General features: G+C 36.5%; 1 protein-coding gene across 5 annotated transcripts in view; it reads left to right on the forward strand.

Annotated features, from left to right (window-relative positions):
• KDM4C (lysine demethylase 4C) overlaps positions 1-19,110 on the forward strand; it is a 350,839-nt gene that overhangs the window by 193,535 nt on the left and 138,194 nt on the right. For all 5 annotated transcript variants that reach the window (XM_051858176.2, XM_051858178.2, XM_051858187.2 and 2 more), the window contains 3 exons: positions 1,347-1,528; positions 3,509-3,722; positions 5,301-5,377. In XM_051858176.2, coding sequence (XP_051714136.1) covers positions 1,347-1,528; positions 3,509-3,722; positions 5,301-5,377 — 473 coding nt within the window. The remainder of the gene's footprint in view (positions 1-1,346; positions 1,529-3,508; positions 3,723-5,300; positions 5,378-19,110) is intronic.

Here is a 19,110-nt window from a genome sequence, read left to right on the forward strand (position 1 = left end):
ACACCTTTTCATTCTCTTGATTTTTTTCATTTATTTGTTTTTAGATCCCATAATTAGTGTGCGTTGTAGATGTTATCTCTGTGATTTGAGGTCTTCATGGCATTTAACATTCTTTCCTTTTTGAATTTTTAATTTTCATAGAAAATCTTGTGTTCTGACATGTGGGATAACTGTTGTAACTAGTTTATATTTATAGTCAAATTACTTCATTTCACATACAGGCAAAGGTCTTGCATTTCATTTTGTTTTGAAACACTATCCCTTTCTGTTTAGGGAAAAAGTGATGTTGAAGATAAAAATAGTAATGCTGCATCATGAACGCAGACACTGATTTTTGTTTCAATTGGAATAAATTTTGAGTTGTTTTTAGTGTCAAACATCCCTTCCCATTTTCCTTTGTAAATCTGCTGTTTCCTAGACTAGTAGCTTAGTTTGACAAGTGCTAGAACACTGGTTGAACAGTACTTCAAGCAGTACTTTGGATCTAAGGACATTGCTGCACAGTATTTATTCATAAGACTGTGACAGCACCTGCTGAGGAATTCTAGCATGTGTCACAACTCCAGGTATTAGGCTTAAGATATGACTGTGGTTGCTGCCACTTTCCATGATGTACTATCTTCTGCTATAGGCATGAGGAATTTCTCTTAACATGCATTTCTCTCATGCTCTGTAAGATTTGTAAAGTGGTTTTTTTTTTTTTTTAGTTGATATGTGCCTCTTCCTTGTTAAGAGATTTGACTGTATAACAGTCTCAAGACCAAATAAGAAAATCTGACATAAAGATTGTGTTTTCTATCTGTGAATGCCAGTATATTGCCTGACCTCTCATAGATGCTGTGTTAAGTGTTGATTTTCATGAATCCTTGAACTAAACCTGAACTTAGTAAAGCACAATTACTAAACCTGTTAAGCCATCTATAATGTTTGGTTTGAAAGTAATACTGCTAAGTGAGTTTCACTCCTAACCAGAAGATGACCTCATATGCATAAAAATGCTTTACCATGGAAGTGTTATGTTAGTAGTAGAAACATTGAAGTATTGAATGTTGAAAGGAGGGAGTAGTTCAATGATTTCTGGCAGTGATTGGGAAGGTGACAAAGGGATTTGGATCATTTGATCAGAAGGTCTGCTCTGGTCTTTAAAGAATATGAGGAGTAGGAAAGTAAGAAAGAATAAGAACTCGCAGCATGCTGTTTCTCTCAGAATGTATTTGAAACAAGATCAGTTTGGTGTGTGGCATTGATATTGCACATACTTTTGAATGTTTTCATCCTGTGTCATGAAGGTTATGGTTTTTCCCTGGATCTCATGCTTACTGTCTTTTCATACTCTCTCCCCTAAGAATTACCTGAGATGCCATATATTGAAGAGGAAGTGGAAGAAACAGAGTCATGGGCGAAGCCTCTTGTCCACCTCTGGCAGACGAAATCCCCTAACTTTGTGGCTGAACAAGAGTATAATGCAACCGTAGCAAAAATGGAACCACACTGTGCTATCTGCACTCTGCTCATGCCTTACTACAAGGTACCTGGGGGCTGCTGTTGTCAAGTTTCCTTTCTCTGTTGTATCACCATTATGTTAACTGTGAGTCATTATATGTGGAGTATGCACTCAGAAGTGTATATTGTGGTATTTCTGTAGATAAGAGTCTTTCTAGATTAGTAGTTCTCTGTGTTGTTTGAGAGCCATGTTTCAGATGCTACTTTATCTCTTTTGAATATTTTGCCTTATTTCAAGGAATGGATCATTCTGTCCACTCTGCTTCTTTTACCAAGAAACACAGAACTTAAATATTATAAATAGTAGAAACAGAGAAATCTTAGATGTAGTCTGTTTTATGCTTGAAAATGAGATTATCAGATTATATTAACATCAGCTGCAAGCACAAATTTTTAACATCTCTCTTCAGTTTCCCATGTGTACATTGAAATGACACAGCCAACACTCAGTACGAATTGTTGAGGTCATGCTCATCAGCCAGTTGTGCTCAGTGTTTTCCACATCATTTCACGTAGTCAGCACTGACGATAAAGTCATACGCTTTAGCACCAATACAGATGAAATGATTTTTAGGAATCGTATAATGTGTGATCCTATGATATAAAGTATATTGTATGAACATTTTCTTTTATGTTATATTTTCACTAATAGAATAAGAAATATTTGAGATCACCTCTCTTCCATGTCAAGTCAAGTCTATTTAGTTCAGACATTTCAAAGCAAGAAAATGTGTGCCAGCTTGCATTTTCTTAACTTTGTAAATATTCACTTCATGTTTTGAATGTGCCACTGGTGAGCAATAACCATTATTTTTTGTTTTTGTATTCATTACATTTCTGTTTTAAATTTTTACTGATTCTTATTTATGATTGATTTCTTCTTTGCCTTTTTTTTTTTTTTTTTTTTTTTTTTTTTTTTGACAGGCAGAGTTAGAGAGAGAGAGAGAAAGGTCTTTCTTTTTTCTATTGATTCATCCCCCAAATGGCTGCTACGGCCGGTGCGCTGTGCCGATCCGAAGCCAGAAGCCAGGTGCTTCCTCCTGATCTCCCATGCAGGTGCAGGGCCTAGGCACTTGGGCATAGGATTAGCCAAGTGAGCCATGGCGCCAGCCTATGATTGATTTCTAAGCTTATTAGTTTAGTGGAAAGGCAGAGAGAGAGGAATCTTCCATTCTCTATTGGTTCACTCCCCAAATGCCTGCAATGGTTATTGTTGTGTCAGGTCAAAGCCAGGAGCCAGGAACTCAATCCATGTCAGACTCTGCTGTCACCCAGTATTTGCATTATCAGGAAGAGAATTAGAAACAGAACCAAACCCAGGCATGCTTCTATGGATTGTGAATATTCCAAGTAGCATCCTAACTGCTATGCAGAATGCCTACCCCTGAGTCTTTTTTGACAAAATCTGCCTTTGTTTTCCAGTGAGCCCAAAATTCCAACTGAGATGTTAAGATTGAGAAATTTATTAGTATAAGATTCATATATATTAGTGAGAGATGACCAGTGGTTTTGTTTTTGTTTTTTGGCACATCAATTGGTAAAATTTGTCAGATTTCCTTCTCATGTTGTTTAAATCTTTGAGGTGAGACAAAAGCCTTTGATGTCTCCTTCAGTGCTATTGCAAAGATGAAAACCAGTTCTTTAAAAATACTCCTTGAAGTGTAACTGGGTAAGATTCTTCAGTAAGTGCAAGCAAACAAACAAGAATATTCATCAGAACGATTGATGCTTTCCATGAACTACTTCTGGAAGAATACAGTTTTATAAGTTCATTTTCGTATTTGAGCAGACATATAGAATATTTTCTTGTTCTTACAAATTAGCTTCTAAATGTGAATCTGAGGAGGAGCATTGGAAATAAAGCTAATACTTGGGTCAGGAAATAAAACAGGGAGTACAAATTTGGAAGTCAGTGACTAGAACGGGTGTTGATATTGGATGGTCAGGGTAGATCATGAACTCCTATCTATGTTTCTCACTCCTGTGGAAATATTTTGTTTTTCAGCCGGATAGCAGCAATGAAGAAAATGATTCTAAATGGGAGACAAAATTAGACGATGTGATTACCTCAGGAGGAAAGACTAAACCCCTCATTCCTGAGATGTGCTTTATTTATAGTGAGGAAAATATAGAATATTCTCCACCCAATGCCTTCCTTGAAGAAGATGGAACAAGTCTTCTGATATCCTGTGCAAAGTGCTGCGTACGGGTTCATGCAAGTAAATGAATCTGACATTCATCAATTGCTGGCTTTGCATACTCTTGTCTTCTTACTTCTTGTGGAATCAGGAGCTGGAAGTGGATATTGAACCTGGGCATTCCTCATCCTCTTTGTGACAATTTGAAATGAATATTCCTTTGGTGATTAAGAGAATACTGCTTTTACTGAATTTTATGTCTATTCATTATAACTATAGACAAATCCAGTTAATTATTATAGTTGTTTTTCCCCCAGACTGAGATGGCTTGGCCCTATTCTTGTCTCAACTTGCTGTTTTTATACAATTGAATACATTGTAAATACATATTTTCTATTGGCTTGCCATTTGAATTCTATACAATATTTCCAGGGTTTTGCTATAAACTACTATTTTTAAATGCATCTTAATATACTAGATGTTACTAATTCACATATCTACTTACATAAGCATGTGTCATGTGTGGCCTACCTCTTTCAATGTGTTCATTATAGCTATCTTTTTCTGTGTTTATCCTAGGGTAATAATAGTCTTTCCTTTAGTAGTCATAGCTGCATCTCCAAGGGAAGTATAATAGCAGTCTTCTTTTAGATTGATAGCAATTTAAAACACAAACACACATTTACACACATTTGTCTTCATTTATTATGTGTATGCAAGAGGAACAGTGCCAGAATATGAAAAAATTGGTTTTTAATCTTGGTTCGTGAATATACCAACTGTATAATTTAGTCATAATATTTCCTTTCCTTGAATTCAATATTTATTGATTTATTTAACTATGAAAGGGTTTTTTTGTTAATTACATATAAATTATTTTTATTCCCTATCTCAAATGTTAATATTAAAATTTACTTATTTAATGTTTTCACATTATACACTGTCTATATCTATCAAATGATCACAACTGTACTCCATAAGTATATATAATTATTATGTGTTAAATAAAAAAATTATTTTAATCTTTCCAGACCCTCTGATTTTTGATGGTTGGCGTAACATGTATTTCATGATGCCACATAATTCTACATAGATTACACTGTCAGCCATCTCATTAGATAGCTATTTTGGGCCAGACATATACTGAATAGGCAAACTGAATTAAAGACATTCTCTTCATCACCAACAATGGCTTGTTTAGCCTGTGTCTTTTCTCTGAAGTCAAGCCTAATTATAGTTTTTTTTTTAACATAATTTATGATTACATTAACTAATATTTCTTTATTGTGTTAAAATGTCTTCAAACTCTGCTGCATACACCATACTTGTGAACACCATACATGTGTGGGTAGCAATTTATTTTTGTCCATTCGGTTTATAATTATTTTCAGTATTTTCTATGACAACTGTTGTGAGCATCAGTTAGAAATAAGCTAAACATGCTTATGTTTTTTGGGACCGATTTTGTATTACTTATGAAGCATGAAAACCGAAAGTGTCTTTGGAACAGTCTTGTTCACATTGTGTTCTAAGTATTGGGAATCAAACCAGTATGTTATAGGCTGTTGTTCTCCTATTATAAGTTTTGGTGCTAACATGTATAATATTTTAAGAAATAGTAGATGTAATGCGTTGATCTATTTTTTTTTTTTTTTTCAGGCTGTTATGGTATCCCTTCTCATGAGATCTGTGATGGCTGGCTGTGTGTCCGGTGCAAAAAAAATGCATGGACTGCAGTAAGTGGCTTCTTTCGGTATCACTTTTCCTCTCCCCTCTGTCACTGTAAACACATTTAACTCTAGCAGATCGATATGATTATACATATGCTTTTGTATGCAATTCCATATTTCCTTCTCTTTCTAGGCTTCCATCTCCTAATAATTTTACATGCTATGTTTTACATCCTTTGTAGAAATGTTAGGTGAATTTCTAGACATCAGTATTCTACTTAGCTAATTTGAGAATTGCTAGTTAAATTTACATTTTAAAAGTCTCAAAACTTTGCTTTCTTTTCCTGTTCTGTCTAATTTTGCAGTTTTCAAAATAGACCTTTTAAATAATAGTCAAATTGTTGTCTTCAGGTTCTCTTTTGAAAACTCACTCATTTTCCACTTTTCCAATAGTCAAAATCTTTCCCCTGCTTATTTAACTTTCTGTTTTAGTAAATTTTAGCGTGTCTGCTCTGTGTTTGCAATTACTGTGAACTTGATTCAAGAACTTTATCAACAAAGAATCACATCTTTGGGGGACACTGATTACTTTTTTATTTTTTAATTTATTTTTTTAAGGAATGCAAATTTCGTAAGTACAGCTTTAGGGATATAGTTATTCTTCCTATCATACCCGCCCTACCACCCACACTCCCATTCCTCCCCCTCCTAGCTTTCCCCTTGCCAGTCCCATTCCACATTAAGATTCATTTTTAATTAACTTTGTACACAGAAGACCAACTCTATATTATGTGAAGATTTCGACAGATTGCTTTTGATCTGAATTGATTTACTTACAAATCCTGTTGAAACTTTTCATTCCATTATTCTTCTGTGTCACATATTTTGCCATGAATTTGTTATTTCTTAATTTTTCTTATAAACATATCTTTCAATAGGAATCAGAACTGTGTCTCCTACTGATGTTCTCAGAGCAAGTGCTTAGCTTGATTATTACAATTTATAGGAGTAGCATTTGCTTGCTTACAGAGTGATATGTAATGACAAAGACTGAAATTTCCTCTCAACTAATGTTAAAATTAGAAGGAGAATGTAAGGAATATGCCTTACATGATGAAAATGTCTTTCATCATTATGTATACTTAGACTCAGTGTGAAAATAAACATATGGTTTATTATAAGAGTCCAAGAGGGGCGTCTTTTCCAGTAGTTTTATTTCTGGTCTCACTTAGGTAATTGATGTCAGAGGTAATCTCTCCCAGTCAAGAGGAAATATGTAGACCTAATAAGCATCTTAGTATGCTTTCTTTGGTGAGGTCGTTATGTTAGCACAAACATTTATAGAACATCTTTGAACAAACCAAGAAAAAAATCTTACCATTCAGATCCTATTCCATTATACGAGCCAAAGTCACATTCTGTAGATTGAGTTTGACCAATGGTGTTCTCTCATTCATTCTGAAGCATTACTTTAGAAATGACTGGTCATTTAGTCTAGTTCACTTAGGCATTAAGAGTTCTCTGTTCCATCCACAGTTACTGCCTGGCTCCTGTGCTCACACACTGAGCAGTCCTGTTTTCCAAGGTACCCTTGTCCATTGCATGGCAGAGTCAGGTCCAGGCCTATGCCACCTACGCTAATTTTCAAGCTCGTTTTGATTGATTGTGATTATGCTGTTTTCATGTAGCATGTTTTAAAAACACAGCACTCTGATACACTCACTTAGAATTAATTTATTTAAAACATCTATTAATCTTAACCTGTGACCCCTCAAAAAACAGTCTTGAAATTTGTAACAGAACTGGAAACTTGAATATAGCTGTCCAATGATTCTCAGGCCTACATGGTTTCTTATTTCTAACTGGAAATGATCCATAGTGACTGTACCTGCCAGTTATCCTTTCAGTTTTTCAGTTTTGAGTTTTTCAGTTTATCTGTTTGTCAGTGAAGCTGCGTGCCTATTTTCCTGGGAAATAATGTAATTCTGGTTTAAGAACTGCAGAGAAGTAACTTATAGTATTGATATTCTGACTTTAACATTCTGATTTTATATAGTAGTGATTGTTGTGATATTAATTTTTACTAAAGTCTTAAGTATGGTTTTGCTTAATTCTTTTTCTTGAATAATGGAATTTTAAAATAATTTTAAATAATTCTTATTTATTTATTATTTATATTATTTATTATATTATTATATTATTTATTATTTATAAATAATTCTTATTTATTCAGACATCCATCTTGTACTGTCAGTTTCAGATTCCAGATGACCCTACACCTTCTTTTTGAATGGAGCTACTAGAGAAACAAGTCTAATAGTGTAGCTCAGGTCAAATAATATTCTAGTGCTGGCTTTTACTTCACTAACTCTCATTCCTAATTATTTCTTATGATTTTTTTTTAAACATGCCTTGCAAAGTTAAAAGTTACTTATCACCAGTGCCTAACAACATATTGAGCTTGTGATGTGTAACTATGCAAGAAATGTGATTGTTTTATTCCCTTACCATAAGTGCTTTCGAATACCTTGTGTTCAATTTTATAAGATATATGTGAGACTTAATGTGGTAGTTTTATAAAGATTTTTTAAAAATATATTATATCAACACTATATTATTAAGTTAAGAATTAGTAATATTTAAAGGAAAGGAATCTTAGGACTTCTTTCTTATAATTCCTGGCAATGCATAAAACATACATGCATACATTTGTTAGAATGTAGAGAGTTCTGTCAACTTCAACCTGCATGAGGTCATACAGGGTGTATTCAAGGCTAGAATCAATACTCACAAAACAGCCAATTTTTCTTATCAATTCTAAAGGGTAGATGTCACGTGGACTCATTTCTTCTGGTAGTTATTAAGTAACTACATGTCAGGATACTACCTCATTTGTCTCTGTATCACCCTAATACCTGGTATCTTGTTGGATCATTTCTGATGTAATAGAGCATACAGTAGCAAGGTTGATATCATCGTGATGTGGGCCAGATCCTTATTTTGATCTTCAGTTTCCTCATTATTTCAAAAGGTTAAGTTCAGACTTCATTCTGATGCATGTTGCCATTGTTTTATTATTTAATCTGTCAATTAAGTAAGAAACTAGAAGCTGTACTATAGTTTCAAGTGCATGTGCTTGAGGAAATATTTAGTTATAATTTCATGTTTACACCCTAATTTGGTTTCTAGCATTATGGCCATATGCCCAAATTCAAATGAAAAGACAAGAAACAAAGAGTTCCGTGTTTAACCACTTCTCATAGCCATTTGTCTTCCTTCTGATTCATGTGTTATATTACATAGTTATAATAGATATTATTTTGTTGACCTCCTGCTGTATGCTATGTCAGTATCTCTCATATAAACTGACTCAGCTATCTCACAGCCATGTTTGAATTTATGGTTTATTACTCAGTTTTGTTAAATCATTTTTAGCTGTGTTTGTTTGGGCCTCCTGTTTGTTGTCTGTTCTTCCTTTTGGTCAATTTTTTTTTTTTTTTGACAGATAGAGTTAGACAGTGAGAGAGAGAGAAAGAAAAGTCTTCCTTTCATTGGTTTACCCCCAAATGGCTGTTATGGCCAGCGCACTGCACCGATCCGAAGCTAGGAGCCAGGTGCTTCCTCCTGATCTCCCATGTGTATGCAGAGGCCTATGCACCTGGGCCATCCTCCACTGCCTTTCCAGGCCACAGCAGAGAGCTGGACTGGAAGAGGAGCAACCAGGACTAGAACCTGGCACCCATATGAGATGCCACAGCACCGGCCCCTTTTTGGATCAATTTTTTCACATTCATTATAGTGTCGTTTTCAAGCACATCCCAGAAATTACAAAGTCCCACTTTTAGGTAGAAAAATCAGTGTCTCTCTTTGATTCATCATGTGTATCCTTTTCCATGAATTTCTATAATTTATGTCTAATTTGTTCATGAATTTCCACAACAAGCTGTTGTTTCTTGAAAATGTAATGTTGACGTTTTCACTATAAACTACAAAATTTGTATTTCTTTCTTTCTGTTTTTTCCTCTATCTTTTTGTACTACACTGAAAATTTTTGCATTCATATATTCTGCAGATATTTGAATACTACCTTAGGGCTACAACTCTGATTAGGAAGAGAATATTTAAATGTCTAGAATAGGCTGGATACCTAAATAATTTTTATCCTTAAACTTAGTACTTGGTAGTATTGAGTGAATTTCCTATATGATCTTCTGAAGTATTTGTAATATAATATTCTAAAGAAAAAAATAAGTATAAGCCTATTAAATAAGTGAAAAGGGAATTTGTTACAATTTTTGATGACAATTTTCATGTCTTTATACATTTTCATTATACATTATTATGCAGTGAAAATGTTGTTGAGGATACTATAATTATATATGCACGCCATTATTTTTTGTCTATAACCGTAGAAAATATAAGGTCAGGAGTGAACCCTGATGTGGATTCTGGAATCTGGGTGACAGTGGTATATCAATTCAGCTTATTGAGTTGTAACAAGGTACCCCGCTTGGGGGCGGGGGGTGGATCTCATGGGATGTTATGATATTGAAGGTAGCTATGTATGGATTGAGGCAAGAAGAACATGGGAAGTTTTTGCACCTTCTTTTCAATTTTGCCCTGAACCTATTTCCTAAAATTAGTCTAATAAAAAAAGTTATTTCAAGGCCTTCGAACAATTCTGTGTGTCTGCTCTTGCAGGTATTTCACATTCTGCTGTAAATTCTTACTTATTTCATTATTTTCCTTTATGTGTGGGAAAATTTGAATAATTTCATTTGATAATAATACAGTGTGAAAAATAAACAGCTATCCATTAAACTCTTGAATGAGTATTGCCATGTTGGGAAAAAGTAGATTTTGTAATGAAAATTAAGGAAACCAAACACTTTATAGTTCTGAATTCTCTATGGTGAAATGCATAAAATAGGCAATAATACACATTTATTATCTACAGAAAAGCATTTATTATGCTTTACAGAATAATAAAGAAATTTGTATTTTGTCTGTGTGTAACAAACAAAACCCTTTGTTTTTCCCAAAATGATTTTAAGAAAGAAAAACCCAGCATAGAATGATTTTCTACTTGGGAATCCATTTATTCACTGTGCCCTTTATTTTACTTATTTGTTTTAAAAAATGATCTTCTGGAATTAGATTTTGTATTTCTCTTACAAAATGGGACTATGCAATTCCAATGACAAAAAAATAAGCATTTTCATAGCTCTTTGAATCTATTTTATTGATTATAAATTAGGGTATTTACAGATTGAGTAAAGGATGCTGTTTATGGCTCCAGTGCTGCACATGGCTATTTTATTTGGCTACTGAATGTAAGTGAAGTCTTTGCCCTGCATAAACCACAGTCTCATAATTGAATTTCTAGAAATACCCAAGACAGTGGTTTTTCTGAAACCTACTCCCACACTGTTGCCAAATCTTGTGGGATTAAAAAAATCTAAGTTGTTGAAAAATATTTACCATAACTCCTGTTTTGGAAGTATACTTTAGTCTAAATCATATCTTTAACTATTAGGTAAAAATTAACAATTTCTTGGAAAGCTTATAACTCTGTACATCTTTGATAATTATGAAGGTACAAACCCAATTACTTGTTGGCTACTTCTGCATAATTATTCACGGGTAGAAGATTTCTGTTAGGTAAAGTCTGGCTCCCATCATTGATGTGAGGCTAGGTCCTACAGAGTGAGCCTAGTTCCTGTAGATGGAGTCACAGGTGTTCAGAAGTAACCCCCGGGGCCGGCACTGTGGCACAGCAGGTTAATGTCCTGGGCTGAGGTGCCGGCATCCCATATGGATGCTGGTTCAAGATCCGGCTGCTCCACTTCCGATCCAGCTCTCTGCTATAGCCTGGGAAAGCAGTAGAGGATGTCCCGGGTCCTTGGTTCCCTGCACCCACGTGGGTCTCTAGATTTCCAGGCCAAGACTCATTCTTATTAACTATTTGCTTTTAGAGTAGAAAGAAGGCTGAGCAGCTGACCTAATACTGCGCACTGTTTTTTTTTTTTTTTTTTTAATTATTTTCATTGTAATTAGAGCCAGCACTAACCTGTAGTCTAATTGGCTATCTTCTTAATATATAACAATTAGCATTATTGGTCAGTTGAATAGTGCGTGTTCTTTCCCCTTTCAGACTTACTCTCGTTTCTTATGAGCAGACCTTTCCCAGAACTGGATCAACTCCTGAATCAAATTCTCTAACTCGTGGTTCCTTTTTTGAGGAAGTCTGAAGTAGCTTTGTAGATCAGAATGATTGATTTTTAGGTCAGATTTTCTTATGGCCTTGAGAGGTCATGGTAGCATTGCTACTTCCTGTGATCTGATCTGTGCTGTACTTTTTTATTTTTTAATCCCATAAGATACTTCAAGAACAGGTCATGAGAAGCTTCCTGCCTGTAATGCTGACTTTGATCCACATATAGTGTAAAACTAGTAGAAAAAGAAAGGACCCATTCTAGTTAAATGCTGGACATTCAGCAGTATGCACTGGCCATTCACGGGCCAAGCTGTGGCTTTCACCGTGCTGCTCCTTCTCATCGGGTTATGCATGTAAGTCACTAGCCAGGACCCTGCTCTCCCATCTGACACAGTGCTCTTGCACTCAGACTTATGTCTTACTTTCCCTGTAGTCAAATTATTCTGAACAAATGTATTAAACCTTGGTGCACAGACACCATGCTGGTATTAATTGTGTTTCTTTAACCACATAGAACAACACATTTTTGGCTGTCAATTATGTTGACATCATAGCTAAGATGTGGAAGCCTTTCTGTTAGGGTGCTTCTTACAGGCTTAAAAGTCACAAACCATTTTTCTCTTTTCTTTCCTCTCTCATTTGCGCAATAAACACAGTCCTGTCTCTCTCCCTTTTGTAATGGAGAAGAGTCCACATAGCTTACTGTAAGTTTAACTGTATTCATAAATAGCTTCTTGATTGAAAACAAATGCCTCATTAATCTTCAGTGCTTCAACCAGAGAGCACAAGCAAAGTCAGGAAGAGTAATGAGAGACATTATGGGGAGCCTAACGTGCTGTACTACATCCCAGGATGTGCATGCCTGGAGGTCACAGGGCGCAAGGCACAATGAGCAGAGATTCCTAGGAAGAGCATAGGGGGAAAACTGTAGTACAGGCATTTCTCATAAATTTCAAAAATTAATCCAGTGGGAGGATGAAAAAATCGTGTACTATGCTGTTGTCAGTGGTCACGCTGAGAAGAAAGAATAAGCCAGCTGAGTTTTTATTTGTAAGTCATATGTTACACAATTTTGACAAAGTTGTAAGTATGTTCAACTTGAAGTGCTTTGCTCAGGTTCCTGGAAATACTATTATGTAATTAATCATAAGTCCTATGTAGATTAAGTCTGACTACTCTTAAATTATTTACATGCTATTTCTTGTTACCTAGCCTGTTCCTGGCTTGTTATACAGCTACAGAATGGGTACTCTGCAGACTTTCATACTGCTATGAGCTATAATATTAGGAAGAAATCTGTCGAAGAAATGTGTTTTGAAATAAACAGTATGTTTTTCCCTGCATTAGTTCTCTGTGAAACAAATGTTTGATGATATTTAAATAGTTAAATGGTACTGAGTTTACTTTGTCAGTATTGTAAAACATGAAGAAGTATAATGTATGCTGATGAAAATAGAATGAAAATTCAGTTTGTATTTTGTAAAGTTCTAGAGATTTCATCTATAAGAATAGAAGACTGTTTCACTTATAATTTTTCCTGAGAATTATTAATGATGTTTAGGCTTACGTGAGTCACTGAAAGTTCTTTTGTGTGTAAATATATGAATATAAGATTTTGTGAACTTCTTAGACCTTTTTTTTATAAAAAATTTATGTATTTATTTGAAAGGTAGAATTAGAGAGAGGCAAAAACAGAAAGAAGGGGAGGGGAGCAGAGGAGAAGGGAAGGAGAGGAGAGGAGAGAGAGAGGTCTCCATCTGCTGGTTGACTCCCCAAATGGCTGCAATGGCTGGAGCTTGGTCCAACTGAAGCCAGGAGCCAGTAGACTCTTCTGGGTCTCCCATATGGCTGCAGGGGCCCAAAGATTTGGACCATCTTCCACTGTTTTCTCAGGCCTTAGCAGAGAGCTGGATCAGAAGTGGAAAGCAGCCCTGACATTAACCGGCGCCCATATGGGATGGGCACTAATAAGCACTGTAGGCAACAATTTTACTCACTTTGCCACAGCGCCAGCCCCTCCTTTAATTAAAGAGGATTCATTTATTTGAAAGGCAGAGTAACACATACACACCCATACAAAGGCAAGAGGCTGGGTGAGGGGTGAGAGAAAGAGATCTTCCATCAACTAGTTCACTCTACAAATGGCTATAACAACCAGGACTGGGCCAGGCTGAAGCTAGTATCCAGGAACTCTATCTTGTTTTCCTACATGGGTGTCAGGGACTCAAATATTTGAGCCATCATCTGCTGCTTCTCAGGACATTAGTCGGCAGCTAGATTGGAAGTGAAGTAGTCAGAGCTTGAGTGGATATACTGATATGGAATAGAGACATCCTAAGCTTTGGCTTAATCCTCTGTACCACAACAACTGCTCTGTAAACTACTTAGTGTTTTAGCTCATTCATTAGAATGTTTTTTAAAAATATTTTTGTTTTCGAGTAGAGGAGAAAGATGAGAGAGATTGTCCATGCTCTCATATACTCCGAAAATTCCTGCCATACTTGGAACTGAAGCCAGCAGCATGGATTTCAGTCAGGTCTCACGCATGGCTGTCAGAGACCCAAGTACTTCAGCCTTTAATCTGCTGCCTCTCAGAGTGTATATTAGCAGGAAACTGGAATTGGAAGAAGACCTGGGACTTGGACTTAGACACTTATATGGGACGTAGGTTTACCAAGTTGTAGCTAAGTTGCTGTCTCAAATGCCTGCCTCATTAACTTCTTTTGTTTAATGTCAGTAAGTACCAATACTTAACTTGTGTATTTGTACTAAAACCATGCATATGAGATGAGAAACACATCTCAGCCCAAAATGGGAGCTCAGTGGTTACTTGATTTGGCATTTTGTACTTTTTTTTTGGCCAGAGTTTCTGGAAGTACTCATAATAGTGCACCCCTTTCACACCAAACATATTCCACATACTTAATTCTGGACCATGTCTGACAATATTTTGTTGCACGGAAAAGGGAATTACGGTATGTGTGTGTTGTTGTGCCGAGGAGTCAGCCACCTCCTGCAATGACAGCATCCCATACGGGCACCAGTTCCAATCTAGTTCCCTGCTAATATTCCTGGGAAAGTAGCAGAAGATGCCCAATTGCCTGGGCCCCTGCCACCCATATTGGAGACACACATAGAGTTCCAGGCTCCTAATTTCTTCCTGGCCCAGCCTCTGCCGTTGCTGCCATCTGGGGAATGAACTAGTAGATAGACAATCTTTGCATCTCTTCATTTAATTCTGTGTGCCTTTCAAATACATAAATAAGTATTAAAAAAGAAAAATTATTCATCTGCTGACCTTATAATTGGGAAATTATGCTGGATGGTCTGAGTGTATCCAGTGCAGTAACAAAGTCCTTATATTTGGAAAAGGTAGGTGGATGAGGTTAGAATGAAATATGTATGTAAGAAGTACTTCCTTTGCTGGCCTCGAAGATGAAAGAAAAGGACCAAAAACTGGGGCATGTGTCTGGCTTCTAAAAGCTAGAGAGGACCTGGAAAGAGATTCTTTTCCAGGGCTATATGCAAGAAATAAGCTCTTCTGACACCTTGACTGTATCTTGGTTTCCCCCAGTTTGGGCCTGAATTACATGAATTTCTGTTGTTTTCAGAGATAGTTGTTGTTAGCATATTAGGAAGTAAATACAGAACTCAGTAGACAGCCTTCTGAAGAGGTCATTAGTTTTCATTTTAAATGTAACATTCTACTAGGTATATTGCATTTTAAGTTTCATCTCTCACTTCAGGATTTCTCACTTTGTCTAAACTTCTACTTTCTACACTCTTTCCTAGAGAATTTTGTTAATTCTTTTTTTGTTTAAAAGATTTATTTATCTATTTGAAAGGTAGAGTTACAGATAGGCAGAAGCAGAGAGAGATGGGTCTTCCATCTGTTGGTTCACTCCGCAGATTGCCACAACCGTCGGAGCTAGGCTGATCTGAAGCCAGGAGCCAGGTTCCAGGAGTGTCTTCCAGGTCTCTCACATGGGTGCAGGAGCCTAATGTCTTGGGCCATCTTCTTACTGCTTTCTCAGGCCATTAACAGAGTGCTGAATCAGAAGTGGAGTAGCCAGGACTCAAGCTGCTGTCCATATGCGATGTCGGCACTGCAAATAGTGGCTTTACCCGCTATGCCACAGCGCCATTCCAATTTTTGGACTTCTAACTCTTTCCAATTATAGGTTTTGCCCACATTCCTTGGAAACCTCTGTTTCATCAGCACCATCAGTTGATCACTTCCTCCTGCTTGAGGCACTATATTCACATATTCCAGCATTCTGTTGTTTCCTCTGTACCACCTACCATCCATTTTTTCTTATTGTACTCCGTGAGGTCCTCTTCATTTCCCCAAGCTGATAATGTTACAGTTCCCACAGAGTTCCAAATATGTGTCTCTTCTCTATACTACCCTGTGTCAAGATCTCATCCAGTTTCAATGTTTTGATGGGTTCACATAGCATCTACTCATTGGTATTGTATATATTTGTATGTGCAAGTCAACCTTCCCAGTCTGTAGTCCTATAAAGTCATTTTCTTGTTGCTTTTCCAACAATCATCTCAAACCAGCCTGTCCGAAACTCAGTTCCAGTTTTCCTTTAGACCTTCTCATTTCTAGTGAATGGAAACTCAGGCCTCCTAAAGTTTTTAATTTAGATTTTGTGTTTTTCTTTTTGTCATACCTCTTATCGATCTGAACGTGCATGCTTTCTTCTGTATGTTCCAAGTGAATCTAGAATCTCGTTCAATTGTTACCACTTTAGCTGGATATTAGTCAGATGGGATTTACTCATTACCTTTTTCTTGGACTGTGACTATAATTAGATAACTTCCCACTTGTACCCCTGTACCTCTTATAGTCTGCCATCAAATATCAGGTAAGGTGATCCATTTAAAATGTGAGTTAGATGATGTCCTTGCCCTCATCAAATCGTAGAGTAGCTTCCCATCTCAGAGTAAAGCCATCATCTTTTTCCATGGTCTGTGAAACTCCATCCTATGTTGTTTCTTTTTCTTTTTTAAGATTTATTTTTTTTAAATCAGGGTTACACAGAGATAGAAGGAGAGAGGGAAAGAGAGAGAGCGAGAGCGAGAGAGAGAGAGAGAGAGAGGTGTCTTCCATCTGCTGGTTCACTTCCCCATTGGCCGCAACAGCTGGAACTACTCTGATCCAAAGGCAGGAGCCAGGATCATCTTCCTGGTCTCCCACGTGGCCGCAGGGGTCCAAGAACTTGCTTCCTCTACTGCTTTCCCAAGCTATAGCAGAGAGCTCGATTGGAAGTGGCACAGCCACGACTCGAACTGGCGCCCATATGGAATGCCACTACGCCACAGCATCGGTCCCATCATAAGCTTTTTCTCATTGAACACCTTTTCTGTTAGAAAAGGCCAAAATCCGCCTGCATCACCTCTCTTTAGATAAATGTATGGCCTATTCTATTAGCATGTAACACCTCTTCACATGTACATAATCACTCACTTAGAAACTCCCGATCTGCCCCAGTGTAAGTTTACTAAAGGTAGATTGTGTGTCATTCGCTGCTGTTCCAAGGTGTCTAGAGTGCATTATGCTGACTCATCACTATTTCTTGGATGTTACCTTATACATACATAATACAAATAGATGTGGACATCTAAGAGAACTCTCTTGTTTAGTATAAGACTCATTGGAGATTGTGGAATTTCATTTGAAGGGCATTACATTTAATACTTGTCGTTCAGTTTCCTGATCCTTCAGAATTCGTGCCTGCCTTGCCCTTTAGTGAGATTGCATTCTCTCTCCATCCCTGATAACGGAGTCACCCATCCAGAAGTGGCTCTTACAATTTTTTGTGATGAACACTAGTTTTCTTTTAATGTGATTAATTACTCTTTGTTTTCTCAGCTCAGACAACCCTCTTACAGTTTCGCATTCCTGTTATGAACCTGCCAGATTAATGAGGGCATGTGTGTAGGAGTACTTCAATCTCATAGTTTTTCTCTAACACTGAAAATTGGCTTTAGTGGCACGTGTGGATGTGTCAGCTAAAATGAGAGCTTCTTACGAGGCAGCTTGAGGATGTTTGTATTGGCATTTGTTTAACTGATGTTTTGTAAAGAGCTATTGGAACATGATTTCCTTATACTACGAATAATGAACAACTGAGATAGCTGCATTATAACTGTGCCCCTCACTGTCGCTAATGTTGTGTCAGCATTCTGATTATAAGCACTCTTTTTCTTGGTTTAATAACTCAGCCATAAAGGAATCATTCCATGTTGTAAATTGGGATATGAGCTGTTCATCTCAGTGGTAATTTTTTATAAATCAAAATTTAAAAATATTGGCAATGTTATTGGGGGAATTTTTTAGGTGTGGGAAAGGGTCCTAAGTGGGAAAACTGAAATATTTAGAATATGATCTGATTTCTTATTTTTTCATTCAGCTTTTAGCTACCCTGAGGGAAAAATATGTAACAGAATGGCTTTTTTTTTTTAATGCTGTTCCTCAGAGATAGAAATAACAGCTGCCTTATAGAGTAATCACGTTTTTACAGGCATTTTAGTGTATTTTTTGTTTTGTTTTAGGGTACATTGGTTGACTTGCAATGTATCTAAATCTTTATAATAGTGAGTCATTTTATCCTGGATGTTATTGTTCCTGGAAAAAGCATGCTCATTAAACATAAGATAAAAGAAGGCTGGCAATGTGCACAGACTGTTTAATTTTACTTGCTTATTTTGTTCTGTAGGGCTGAACAATTTCAGTATCTCACAGGTTAGATTGGCAAGAAATTTCAGTTCTCTGAAACACTCTAGATGAGATGATGTGTGCCTGTTAAAATTTTCTTTTAAGGTGCTAGTGTTGTGGTCCATTAATTTAAGCCACCATTTGTAATGCCAGGATTCCCTATCAGAGTGCTGATCTGAGTCCTGGCTTTTGTGCTTCCCAGTCAGCTCTCTGCAAACATCGTGGAAGAAAGTCCACGTATTTGGGCCCTTGCCCCCCATGTACAAAACCTATGGCGTTGGTGTCATGGCCATTTGTGGAGTGAATCAGTGGGTGGAAGGTCTCTCTCTCTCTCTCTCTCTCTCTCTCTCTCTTTTGCCTTTCAAACACACCAATATGTCCTTAAACTTTTTTTCCCATTTATGTAAAAATATAAAAACAAGTGAAATAAACACTCATAGTTACTTCAAATTTTCCCACCCTGCCCTCCCTCCCACTTATGCTCCCATCCTTCCTTCTCCTTCCTCTCTTAATTTTTACAATGATCTAATTTCAGTTTACTTTATACTCACAAGGTTAACCCTATCCTAAGTAGAGAGTTCAACAAATAGAAGAAAAAAACACTGCTCCTCAACAGTAGAGATAAGGGCTGTAAACAATCATTGAATCTCAAAATGTCCATTTCACTCCTATTCATTATATTTCTGGTATTCTATTAGTTACCACAAAACAGAGAAAACTTATGTCATTTAATTTTAAATAGCAGATATTTAATGTAAAACAATTTCATTTCTTGTGTATTTTCATTTTATTAATGTAAAGTACTAAATATTATTAGGTCTTTCTCCCATTTCCAATTCTATCAAATTTTTAAAT

This window comes from Oryctolagus cuniculus, chromosome 1 (genome assembly GCF_964237555.1).
Source record: "Oryctolagus cuniculus chromosome 1, mOryCun1.1, whole genome shotgun sequence".
Lineage (NCBI taxonomy): Eukaryota > Metazoa > Chordata > Mammalia > Lagomorpha > Leporidae > Oryctolagus > Oryctolagus cuniculus.